Source organism: Mugil cephalus, chromosome 20, assembly GCF_022458985.1.
Source record: "Mugil cephalus isolate CIBA_MC_2020 chromosome 20, CIBA_Mcephalus_1.1, whole genome shotgun sequence".
In the NCBI taxonomy this organism is placed as follows: domain Eukaryota; kingdom Metazoa; phylum Chordata; class Actinopteri; order Mugiliformes; family Mugilidae; genus Mugil; species Mugil cephalus.
Genome location: NC_061789.1, coordinates 3,933,329 through 3,946,680, shown reverse-complemented (window position 1 = coordinate 3,946,680; position 13,352 = coordinate 3,933,329). Strand labels below are relative to the sequence as shown.

Sequence of the window (13,352 nt, the reverse complement as noted above, 5' to 3'; positions counted from 1 at the left end):
TGATTTAGGAAATTAAATTCTAAAATTCAATCTATAAAGTCCGTCTTATAATCAGAGCTTCTGTTTAAAATATTACTTTTGTCTTTGCTTTCAGTTGATGCAGACTTTGTTTCCTCTCCTGTGGTTGTGTCCTTCGTCTCTGAGTGCTGAGCTTCATCATTCATTGGATTAGGCTGAGAAAAAGAGTGATTTATTTTTATCACAATTCATTCCACAGAAATAGACTTGTTCTCTTACTGGTATGACAATTGTAAGTTTTGGGTGTTTTTCTGGTAACAAGCCAGAGAAGAAAAGAAACACAAGTAAAGTAAATGCATTAGATTATAATGACTAACATAGTTGTAAAACATTTACCGTGGTGTCGGCTGTACTCTCCTCCAACGGGTCTGTGGAGACATGCAGCAGAAAAGATGAATTTATGATCAGCCTACAACACTGATATTTATAGAACCATTCTTACTTCATGAAAAAATATTTTCACATTTTATTTTACCTTTTTTATCAGTCTCACATTTGGTTTCTGACTCTCCTCCTCCTCCTGCTATGTTGTCATTACTCGCTTCCATCTGCTTTTCATCTATAAATTATTCACGAAAAATGCAAATAAACCTCAAAACTGCAAATGCAGACCATTCATAAGTATCACATCTAACACTTCTCATATAATAATAGATTTTAAGTAGAAGATAAAAAGTAAAAACTGTTTCAAAAGCTGCCGATTTCTGTTTCTATCCTGTTTTATTCAGCATGACCAGAGAGGGCGCCACAAACACTTGAAACATGAAGAGTGTATTAGGGGAAGTTTGGCAGAAAATGCAAATGATTCATTTTGTTTCATGTCTATATTTAATGCGCCTGTGCATGGGAAATATATATATATTTTTAAATGACATGTATTAATGTGGTGATATGTTTTTGTTTAAAAGAGGGTTAGCAGGAGGAAGTCTATAAACATGAGATGAGATTTACTTGACCTGGAAATAGAAATACACAAACCTGAAAGAAGTACAAATATATATATATATAGAGAGAGAGAACTGACTGGTTAATAATTTACAAATAATTGCATAAAGGAAGTGTTTAACAGCTAGAACATGTCTTTTTCATATCAAACTCATTTCTACCTTGTCCAGCCTACTACAAACAGTCTCCTTTTAAAAACAATTTTATATTTTTTTGGTATCTTCAGTACCATGAAGTAGAAATAGTTCAAATGGATAAAAACTAATGAAAATGTGCACTTCTATCTTTGTCTATTATTGGAATTACTCTGTCATAATTAGTTGTATTCTTATAGTTGTATTCTCAGTTGTATTCTCATTTATTTGATTAGGTTAAACGTTATTGTAAAATCACTGATTAAAATGTTACCTTTTTTTCTCAGTTTCAGATGAAACCTTGATTTCAGCCTCACTTCTTATGTTGTCATCAGTCTTCTCTGAGTGTTCAGCTCCACCTTGTTCAGTCAGTACATTACCCTAAGAAAAAGATCATTTTGGGCCAGTTTTATTAACGATGACTAAAACAAGAAAAAACTGTACTTGAGCACCATTCCTGTATTTCTAGCTTTGAATACTTTACCTTGATTTCAACTGAATGTTTCACCTCTCCAACTGCTGGATAATTTAAAAATAAGCAGATAGCATGAAGTCAGCATCAGTCTATTTTTATAACATATTATACAGACACGCACATATATATATTTACACATGCAGATGGGTGAGCTAACAAATGCATAACACTGGTTCAGGACCCCTTATTTACCCTTTAATGACCCAGATCAAAGTAAATTTTCAACTTCTCAAAATTATTGAATTAAAAAGTTGAGCAGTTTGTACCTGACACAGCAGAATATGACTGAATACTGTGTATCCCAGTATTAAAACAAACACAAAAAACAAATGTAATGATGAACCAAAACGATGATGGAGATGGAAGTATTACTTTTACACTCAATTAGCTGGATTTTAATTTAACCAGAACACTTCACTTCAGTAACTTCGGCCTTTTTTTAACAGACTCAACAGAGCTTTCGTGCACCAAATAAAAAGTCGAACTACTGACAAATATTAACAAAAAAGTAAAAACGAAAAACTTTCCACTTTCACATCGTCAATACGGGGTCGACCCAGGCAGCAGTAGGACAAAGGCTTGACTTCCCTGATTTAACGGGATTCTGTCAATGTTTGGAAAACCAAGTCTGTTAAAGACGGAGATGTGCCGACTACACACAAGTCATACAGTTTGGAGGAAAAATACTCCACATTTGTCGGCTTGTGATGGTCAAGTTAAATGTTTTCTGGTCCAATCTCAATGGAATTAGTATCACCAATTAACACAAGTGTGAGCTCAGGCTCCACTGAAAACAAATATAAGAACATCAGTAGATTAGACAATCAAGTTCATTACAATTGATTGAGGAAATTAAATTCTAAAATGCAATCTATAAAGTCCGTCTTATAATCAGAGTTTCTGTTTAAAATATTACTTTTGTCTTTGCTTTCAGTTGATGCAGACTTTGTTTCCTCTCCTGTGGTTGTGCCCTTCGTCTCTGAGTGCTGAGCTTCATCATTCATTGGATCAGGCTGAGAAAAAGAGTGATTTATTTTTATCACAATTCATTCCACAGAAATAGACTTGTTCTCTTACTGGTATGACAATTGTGAGTTTTGAGTGTTTTTCTGGTAACAAGCCAGAGAAGAAAAGAAACACAAGTAAAGTAAATGCATTAGATTATAATGACTAACATAGTTGTAAAACATTTACCGTGGTGTCGGCTGTACTCTCCTCCAACTGGTCTGTGGAGACATGCAGTAGAAAAGATGAATTTATGATCAGCCTACAACACTGATATTTATAGAACCATTCTTACTTCATGAAAAAATATTTTCACATTTTTAATTTACCTTTTTTATCAATCTCACATTTGGTTTCTGACTCTCCTCCTCCTCCTGCTATGTTGTCATTACTCACTTCCATCTGCTTTTCATCTATAAATTATTCACGAAAAATGCAAATAAACCTCAAAACTGCGAATGCAGACCATTCATAAGTATCACATCTAACACTTCTCATATAATAACAGATTTGAGGTAGAAGATAAAAAGTAAAAACTATTTTAAAAGCTGCCGATTTCTGTTCATCCTGTTTTATTCAGCATGACCAGAGAGGGCGCCACAAACACTTGAAACACGAAGACTGTATTAGGGAAATTTGGCAGAAAATGCAAATGATTCATTTTGTTTCATGTCTATATTTAATGCGCCTGTGCATGGGAAATATATATATATTTTTAAATGACATGTATTAATGGGGTGATATGTTTTTGTTTAAAAGAGGGTTAGCAGGAGGAAGTCTACAAACATGAGGTGAGATTTACTTGAACTGGAAATAGAAATACACAAATCTGAAAGAAGTACAAAAATAGAGAGAGAGAGAGAGAACTGACTGGTTAATAATTTACAAATAATTGCATAAAGTAAGCATTTAACAACTAGAAACAGGTCTTTTTCATATCGAACTTATTTCTACCTTGTTCAGCCTCCTAAAAACAATCTCCTCACATTGCTGTATAAAGCAAGAAGCACAAGTTCACCAGAAGAGAGGTCACACTGTCCATATAGTGGATCATATGTTTAAATCAACGATAAAACACCGCAAAAGCCTTAGAAACCAATAACATAATAATTGGTGGTAACGTGATAAATTTGAAATTTTTAAAATGTAATAGTCCAATAACATAACAACTAGCCAACAACATAATAAAAGTCCTAAGTCATGATGATGTATTCTCAAATAAAGTGACCACACATGAAAAATGTATCTCTATTAAACCGCCAAGGTGTACTCTCAGTGGCAATAACAACCAGTCAGACCCACCAAGAGCTGAGGTGGAAGAATACTGGAAACGCATATGGGAAAGAGAGGCATCACACAAGACCAGTGCCCAAATAAACGTCAAGTGCAGCATATACCAAGGAGATGCCCTATCACTATTGCTGTTCTCTGTAAACCGGAACTGCCTCAATCAGATCATCACATAGAGTGTATACTTCCAATTCCAAAGTGGGGCAACAATCAGCCACCTGTTCTACATGGATGACATCAAGCTTTACACCAAGAACGAATGAAGAACATATCCACACCACCAAGATCTACAGCAACGACATAGCGTTATCATCAGAACTGAAGGGGTTGACCTACCAGAGGACAACATAGGTGACATCCAAGTTAGTTACAAGTATTTAATGGAAACCATGAGGAGGCCACAAGGAAGTCAACCACAACCAAATACTTCCAGAGAGTAAGTCCTGAAAAGTCAGCTGAATGGTGAGATCAAAATCCGAGCCATCAACATGTCTGTACTACCAGTCATCAGATACCCCACTGTGACCATAAGGTGGTCGAAGCAGGAGACAGAAGCCACAGACATCAAGACAAGAAAGCTCCTCATCATGCACGGAGGGTTTCACCACAAGTCCAACACCCTGAGACTGTACACTAAGCTGAAAGAGGGAGGCTGAGGACAAGTGAGCATCAAGGCCACAGTCCAGGATGACACATTGAAAGTCAAAGAATACGTCAAGACAGTGACAGTGCAGGAGAGGGGATCCACCTGTCTCCCATTGCACCAAGACTCAAAAACTCCCCAACGGCTATGCTGCCTGATTTGACGTTTAGTAAGTGGTCTATCAGACGTCAGAATGTATGATATTTCCATATTTGTCAAAGGCTAAAGTGTCAGTAATGCTACATCCTATCTTTGCACAATCTCCAGTCATCGCTGACTAGTCACACAGACGGACATGCAAATGAGTTTATTAATTCATTGTTGCTATACGATGTTTCTCGACTCTGACAATCAGCTTTTGATAAATTTGATATTAAGCTTAAAGTTTTTCACATAACTCCTGGCCCAAATGGGCTGCTAACATCAGGCTAAAGTTAGCTTGGTTGTGCTAACGTCATTCATTAGCTTATGTGTGTGTTACTGTTATGTTTATAACATGCAGGGATTTTGGGCCAGGTAAGTATAATACGTTGTCATATTGACCTATGTCCGAATGACTGAAACATGGAGGAACATGTAACATTTCAGACCTGTTGTTGTTTCCCATGTGTCTGAATGAACAGCACACTTCTATAGCTAATGTAACGTTAGAAGGATGTTTAGTCATGTTTACACTCAGTGATGGTCTGGTCTGGTAGACAAGGTCAAGTTGAGCGTATGTGGTCCTCATCCATTGCTCATATTTTGGGCATGTGTATGTTAATTTCACTTTAGCAAATTCTAGTAGATCAGCTTTTGTGTGACACTCTTGTGTGATGACATACATTCATGAAAAAACACAAATTGAAATATGGAGATAAAAGGTTTCTGCCCAACAGCACAGCAGCATCTCCATCAATGGGAATGTCTAGGCTAGAGCTAAAAATCTGGTAGAAAACTGGTTATTATACAATAACCAGTGTTAAGGTTAACCGTTGTTTTATGAATTGCAACACTTGATACAACCTGTCAACCTTGATTCCAAATTCCAATACTTATTGATATGATATGAATTTAATTTATTAAAAGAGTAATATTTTCTCTCTTTCTTTTTTTACTAAGACTGACTAAAACTTTTTTGAGTTTGATTTCAATACCAAATTAGAATCCATCCATCCATTTCTTGAGTAAATAAATGCACCAGCATACGTTATTGGGTTCTCCTTCATTAATTATCAAAAATTTGGAGTATGTTATTTTTTAATGTCTTCCGTTTTATTCTACATTTTAGAAAATTAAAAAGTTTTTTTTTTTTGAAATGTTAAAAAAAAATAAACTTTGTCTTACCTTTCTTCTTTCCTCCAGTTTTAGATGGATTAGAGCTGATGTCAGACTTTCCTCCAGTGTTGTCGTCAGTCCTCTCTGAGTGTTCAGTGCTGCCAGGTTCATTCAGGATGTTACACTAAGAAAAAATTCCATATAAACACGTCTGTGAAGTTTCTCAGTCATCCAGGTCATTGTAATCCAAAGGTGTTTAAAAAAGGCTACTGGACTTGTACAGATTTGAGAATGAATTTTATATAAACCCTAGATGAGCTGGTTAGTCTGTTTCAAATTAACATTGCTTTCATGAACAATCAGACCAAGAAAATACAGATAAACAGGCAATAATCCAGATCAATAACTAGTATTACTGAACCAACTAAGGAAAAATAAGAGGTAAAACAATATAGAAAGTTCCTTACCTTGGATTCAGCTGGATTCTCCATCTTGTTGACTGCAGCTTGTAAGAGAAGAAAAAAAGATTAAATAAAGTCATATTAATGTAGCTTGTTATTAGTTTTTATTTTAATTTATGCTACATTTTCTGTTGAATTTTTTTGTTTGGTTTCAGTTCACTTTTGATAGTTTAAAAATATTTAGGTTTAGTTTACTTTGTATTTATCTTGAGCATTCGATTTACATACTGAATACAGAACATAATTGCAGTATCTACTGTTGTTACTGCTGTTGTGTAACTCGTATGTTTTGGTTTAAGTGTGCATCGTGGTAAGGCTGTTAGATACTGGACAGTTGCAGGAATTAATTCAACAGCAGCATTTAGGAATAATCAACGTTTTTTCCCCCAAACAGGTTCCAAAGTTACATCCACGTTAAAATCTCACCTGTCCCAGCGGTTTCTTCTTTGTAGAGTTTCTGCTCCATTTGTTCTTTCTGCTCTTTATTCCCATCACACATCAGTGTTGTGTAGCAGTGGTGATCGTTTTCAGAGACCATGACGTCTATTTTTTCCAACAGATCTATTATCTCTCTTTCATCTGTCATACTTCTTCTACATGTGTGGAATCTTTGTTTGTTAAAACTGGAGAAATCTTCAAGGTCTTCCAGTGCACTTTCACATGTTTCATCCAACTCATGAGTCACTATTGTCATTACATACGATAGAACGTCTTTGCCAAAAGCTTTTTTTAACTTCTGCACTGCTGAGTGGTAATGGTTGACGTGCAGACCATTTGGCAGCAGTAGGACAAAGGCATGAATTCCCTGATTTAACGGGATTCTGTCAATGTTTGGAAAACCAAGCCTGTTAATGACGGAGATGTGCCGACCACACAAATCATACAGTTTGGAGGAAAAATGCTCCATATTTGTTGGCTTGTCATGGTCAAGTAAAATGTTTTCTGGTCCAATCTCAATGGAATTAGTATCACCGATTAACACAAGTGTGAGCTCAGGCTCCACTGAAAACAAACAGAAGAACATCAGTAGGTTAGACAATCAAGTTCATTACGATTGATCGAGGAAATGAAATCCTAAAATAAAGTATTACTTTTGTCTTTGTTGTCTTTGCTTGCAGTTGCTGCAGACTTTGTTTCAGTCACCCCTCTTGTTGTGTCCTTTGTCTCTGAGTGCTGAGCTTCATCATTCATTGAATCAAGCTAAAAAAGAAAAAGAAAAAAAGATAGAAATAAATGTGTGCTCTCACTGGTTTGACAAATTTAAATGTAACATGCCAGAGAAGAAAAGACAAGTAAAATAAATACAATAGATAATAATGACTTATAGTTGTTGTGATGGCTTCACTCACTAGTGATGGGAACCATCGTTCTTTTTACTGTACCGAATCACTCGAATCAGTTCATTAAAATGATTCGTTCAATTGATTCGTTCATTGAGTCAGTCAGTAACCAGTCACTAATAATAAAAAAAATGTTTAAAAATGATGCGTGCCCCACCCACACCCCCACCATTAAAATCGTAATCGTAAAACAATGTGTGTTTTAATTGTGGAAATGCACAAGTTATAAATGAAAAAAAAAAATGCGGGCGTTAACATTGCAATTTACATCACATCTGGTGTGTAGATTTACTGTTAAATGATTTGTGTTTAATAAAAAATATTGAATAAAATAAAAATAATATGTGCCCCACCCACAACCCCACCATTAAAGTCGTAACGGTGATTAGAAGTAAAACGCAGGCGATGCAAATTATAAATGTAAAACTATGTGTGTTTTAATTGTGGAAATTAAACAAATTATAAACGTAAAACAATGTGTGTTCCGTTCCCCAAAGTCGTTTGGTCCAGAAAAGCGGGCGGGGTTTCCGGCATCTCAGACTCTGTGTTGGCACCAATGGTCGGCAATGACACAGAGACTGACTCGCCACCTGCAGTGAACTGGTTCACTCGGAGAACGAATCAGTAAGTGATCTGTTGACGTACTGACTCGAGTCAGTGACGCAACACGAATCAGTAGATCAGTAGCATTCACTGACTGGATCCCTCTCCTCAATCACTGACTATATTCCTCCATTTGCTGCAATATAGGCTTAAGACTAACACTAAGAGATGCGTTTACAGCCTTTCAAATAAACAAAGTACAGCCTTTGTGACTGTCTATGCTTTATTCCACTGAAGTTATTACAAAAATTATGAAAGTGGAAAATAAATATAAAGCAAAATAATAACACTATTGTATATTTTAACATATTAACACATTTTAACGATCAAAAATTTAATAAAACAGGCCTCGTTCAGTTTAGTGCAAAAAACAAATATATCAATTACAAGAATATGACATAAAAAAATAAAGATATGGAACCTGCATTAAAAATATAAGAGGACAACATAAACTTAAATAGGCTTAAATATGCAATAAAAAAGAAAATAAATAGCTTCACACCACACACACGCACCACCACCCTGCGCTATCTGCCGGCTAACTGCTTCACTGGCTGAAGTTTCACTCTCAGTGGGAGAGTGCACGCGCGGGCCACGCACTCGCGGCTGAGCTCTGTTCAACTGAACTGAGAAAAGGTCGAATCAGTTCATAAAGTGATTCGATACAGTTCGTTCACTCAAAAGATCCGTTACAGTGAACCCTCGTTTATCGCGGGGGTTACGTTCCAAAAAGAACCCGCGATAGGCGAAATCCGTGAAGTAGAAACCTTTATTTTTTTTTACAGTTATTATACAATGAAATACTCCATAAAACATTGAAAGCAAGGAACAAAACATTTTTACAGGCCCAAGCATTTGTTTAACAAATAAAAGTACTGTATAAACGTTTGTTGTTGTTTTTTTTTTTTTTTTTTTTTTTTTTTACAAATAACTACTGTACTGTACTGTAAAATAATATAGTTATAAATAAATAAATAATAATTTTAATCATCAATACGAACTGAAGGGTTAATATTGCGGGGATCAGCACCGTCACTGTCGCTGTCAGCAAAGGTTTGATACAGTGTTCTAGCTTTTGTGCAGATAACGTTCGTATCCAGCGTGATGTTTTTTTTTCTGCAGTCATTAATCCACAAAGCTAAACCAGACTCCATCCTTACCACGGTCCTGTTGCGGACAGTTGCAACCCTTTTTGCATCCTTATTAAAACTTATTGCTGCTGTCGTCCTTATGTTATTTTCCTCCTTCTTTATGGAACGAACGGAAGATTCATTAATTCCGTAATGGCGACCTACAGCCGCATAGCTTCTACCTTCCTTTAGCATGTCCAGAAGTTTAACTTTTTCTGCGATAGTTAGCATCTTCCTCTGCCTTTTGGGCCCGACCGCAAGTGCCTTTGTCGGTGCAGAACGTTTTGTCGACATTATGGGTTTTTAGAGACACTTGAAATTGCAAGAGAATTAGCAAACTTCATTTTGGCAAGCGGTTTTACGTACGTGTACATATTAAACCATAACGTTATTGACACACAGGTAGAGAAGACGCGGAGAGACTGTTTAGCCAATCAGAATGCAGAACACAATGCATGATGCAAATCCGTGAAGCAGCGAGACCGTGAAAAGTGAACCGCGTTATAGCGAGGGTTCACTGTATTTCGAACGAATCATTCGTGAACGACCCACCACTAAGGGGAGGGGGAGAGAGGGAGATGCCCGACCAAAACTCCGTCCATCATGAACTAAAACACAGCACGGACAGTTAAGAAACAATTCGGAATGAGTTAAAAGGAATTTTTAAACAAAGTAGTTTTCAAGACTGCATATTGCTAGCGGATTTATTTTCTGACCCAGTGTGCGGCCGTGACTGGTTCTGAGTGAGGGCTTTAGAGCAGGCAGCCGCTCTCCCAGCTTCCTGGTACTGCGAACCACGCTGAATCTTTTAGTGGTACGTAGAACCGGACCATACCGGCTTACTTTCGCCCCTGGCTAAAACACCACAAAGGCCCTAATGTTTTTGCAGCATTCATGAATTTAGAGGTAAACTACTTTTAAGAGTTCCTCAGACATCTGTGTGCAAAAACAAAAACTGTTATTAACAGTGATGGGAATAACGGCGTTAAAATAAACGGCTTTACTTTTTTCAGTAACGGGGTAATCTAACTAATTACTATTTCCATCTTTATAACGCCGTTTCCGTTACTGAAAATTAGATGGGGCGCGTTACTTGTTTCTCAGCCACGGGAACCGCGAAGCTCCGACCACATTTGCTGATGTGAAAGCAGCATGTGTCTACCAGTTGGGGTCTGAGGGGCAATAAATAGTAAAAGTTCTGTGTAAGTACATAACTATACAATTCTACTCTATTCAACTGGCTCGTGAAATCTGCTAAGACAAAATACAAATTATTAAACATATTTAAACTTTAACGCAATAGTTACTTTCCCCGATAACTAGTTACTTTTATAGCGGAGTAATTCCGTTACTAACTCAGTTACTTTTTGGGAGAAGTAACTAGTAAATAAAACTAAACTAATATAACTACTACTTTTTAAAAGTAACGTGCCCAACACTGGTTATTAAACCCTAAAAACTCACCTGTTGTGTTTCCTCAGCTCTGTCGGCTCTGCGTGAACGTAGCTGCCTTATCTGAAATCCTCCCAGTCAACCTCGAGTATATACAGAGCTCAGTGTCCCTCCCCCACTTTCTCAGTCTTTCACAAACCTATTTACCTCAAATGTATAGATGAAACCTGATCGTTCTGCATGCACGACTTCCACACGAGGGAAAGTGAAAGCAAGTGAGCCCTGTCCTTTTGAAACTTCGTTACCTCGTGACAAGAATACACTGACTACATGTACGTAGAAGATATATGTGTGGAAGTGGTCTTATTTTCACTATTAAACGTAGCCCTGAGTTCTATTGCTGTTTTTGTCAGGATTTGAGTGTTGAAGTGAGGACCCAAGTGCAGGATAAATGATGAGGACAGACACCTGTGTGCACACTCGTCTCAATGTACAAATAACCCAGACAACAAAAAACGGAAAAAAACTTTGGGTTACATTACGTAATCCTTGGTTCCTTGATAACAGAGTGAGGTGTTTCACTATGGGAATCGCCTTGGGCGTGACCAACTACGGAAGCTCCAATGGCACAACGTCTGTCTTTGACAGACATGTTGACCTGTGATATGGGCCCCGCCCCCTTGTACTATCACTGTCTCATTCTAGCCCAGTTTCTTTCCGTGCCTGTGCAAGGAGGGAAGTGCTGGTGAAACACCTCGCTCTGTTATCAAGGAACCAGGGATAACGTAATGTAACCCAAAGTTTTTTTCCTTGAGCTTGTCACCAAAGCCCACATGGCAAGCTGAAATTGCTGCTAAGTAGACCTTAATCGTGGAAAAGGCTTTCCCTTTATCCACCAACTCCTGCAGGAAACACAATACATCCACCAATGAACTTTGAAAAGGAACATTGTGTCTATTATTGCACCACTCTTCAAAAATCCACCACTTACTACTGTAAAGAGAGCGGGTAGAAGAGGCTCTGGTGTTCTGAATGGCCTCGATTACCTCTGGGGGCAGACCTGCAGCATTCAAATTCCACCTTTCACTGGCCAGGCCCATAGAGCCATGTGTTCTGGCTGTGGGATAAATGGCAATGTGAAAATATGCATCTGAAAGATCGATCATCACAAACCAGTCGTTTGGACGTATCGAGCTACAGAGCACTTTGTGTGTTAACATTCTGAACGTGTACTTTTGCAAGTGCTTGTTTAATACACACAGGTCTAATATGGGGCGAAGAGATGCACTCCCTTTCTTTGAAATGATGAAGTAACGGGAGTAAAAACCCTGATGTGCTTCCTCGTGCGGCACCTTTCTGATCGCTTGTTTGTTTAACAAAGTTGCAATCTCGTCCTCCAGGACCCGTGCTGAATCTCCGTTGGCCACTGAAGTTAGGTTGAATTTCGGTGGTTTTATTCCTGAGAAATTGTCTTTAATGCCCAGGGATGAACTGCGCATGCGTGCCACCTTTCGCTTCGAACCGAGAGGGAACCGAGTGGACTCATTGTGTCGCGCGAATGTGACGTCACCCCCTCGGTTCGAAAAGAGGCCCCTCTAGGGCATTACTCTCCCATTACTCTTCAGGCACCCGAAGTCATTTTGCAGCGATGAGCCACGGAAACTTTACTCGTCGAACTGTTTCTAACCACCCGAACACCTGCTTAATGAGCTAGAGGTTAGCATGGTTAGCACGCATGCCTGGCCTCACTGTAACATAGAAAGTGAGTAACGGCAGTAAACGGCATGTTTGGCTTGACATTTTGTCTGAGTGACACGAGTCACTTTTGTGCTAAAGCCAACGCTTAAGACGCCTTAAGTTGTGCACATGGTCTGCAGCAGCAGCACCAGGACAGAGCTCGGGGCGCAGAGAGGCTCAATGCTCATGGTGCGCCAAAGCAGCAGCAGGGCTTGGGGCCGGTGCCGCAGCGGGGAAAATTAAATTTTATAGTTATGAGTTATATAATGGGATGTTGAAGTATATTAGGGGGCGCTAAGGCGCGAAACATCAGGACCTGACAGTTATTCATTTTTTATGTTCTGTAGCATATCTACACAGATCATCACGGGATTGTTTATAAGAAAGCATAAGTTATTGATGAACCCAAGCCCCATCAGAGCCGTCAGGATATTTTTATTTTTAAGTAGCTGAAATGATTTTAGTTATCCCTTTCACTAGGGATGTCCGATAATATCGGCCGGTATTAGCCTATTTTTGTAATATTGATTCATATCGTTATCGGTTTTACCACCGATAATGAAAACAGATGACATAATGCCCAGGTTGTGCTGCTGCGTGCTCCTGCTGCTGCTGCTTGTGGGGTCCTGAGGCCTAACCTTATGAAACCGCACCGGAGCCAAAACAACAACAGAGTGTAGCTAGTATGGTTAACAGGTTGCTTGCTACCTAAAATCAGTCTGGGCGGGAAAAAAAACGCCTGCATATATCGATATACCATATCGGTTGATATTGGAATCGGAAATTAAGAATTTGGACAATATTGGCTATCGGATATGGGCAAAAAGTCAATATCAGACATTCCTACCTTTCACCCTTGCCTTTTTTACTTTTGAACAAAACTGTCACACACGTCACACACAGACACACACACACAGTTTTT

At 38.2% G+C, this 13,352-nt stretch overlaps 2 protein-coding genes across 9 annotated transcripts in view; one reads left to right on the top strand and one right to left on the bottom strand.

Moving 5' to 3' along the window:
* Positions 1–13,352, top strand: part of LOC124997298 (interferon-induced very large GTPase 1-like) — a 406,468-nt gene that overhangs the window by 186,972 nt on the left and 206,144 nt on the right. The window lies entirely within an intron of this gene.
* Positions 1–13,352, bottom strand: part of LOC124997300 (interferon-induced very large GTPase 1-like) — a 106,819-nt gene that overhangs the window by 10,100 nt on the left and 83,367 nt on the right. Inside the window, exons 1-9 of one of the 5 annotated variants that reach the window (XM_047570904.1) lie at positions 10,766–10,976; positions 7,320–7,428; positions 6,655–7,230; positions 6,235–6,272; positions 5,837–5,951; positions 2,907–2,990; positions 2,767–2,798; positions 2,489–2,585; positions 1,582–1,616 (exon numbers count right to left, since the gene is read on the bottom strand). In XM_047570904.1, coding sequence (XP_047426860.1) covers positions 1,582–1,616; positions 2,489–2,585; positions 2,767–2,798; positions 2,907–2,990; positions 5,837–5,951; positions 6,235–6,272; positions 6,655–7,230; positions 7,320–7,419 — 1,077 coding nt within the window. In that variant the 5' untranslated portion in view covers positions 7,420–7,428; positions 10,766–10,976. Of the gene's footprint in view, positions 1–76; positions 174–354; positions 387–493; positions 578–1,581; positions 1,617–2,488; positions 2,586–2,766; positions 2,799–2,906; positions 2,991–5,836; positions 5,952–6,234; positions 6,273–6,654; positions 7,231–7,319; positions 7,429–10,765; positions 10,977–13,352 lie in introns of those variants that run through there. The other 4 variants (XM_047570903.1, XM_047570902.1, XM_047570907.1 and 1 more) reach the window with 4 other exon arrangements.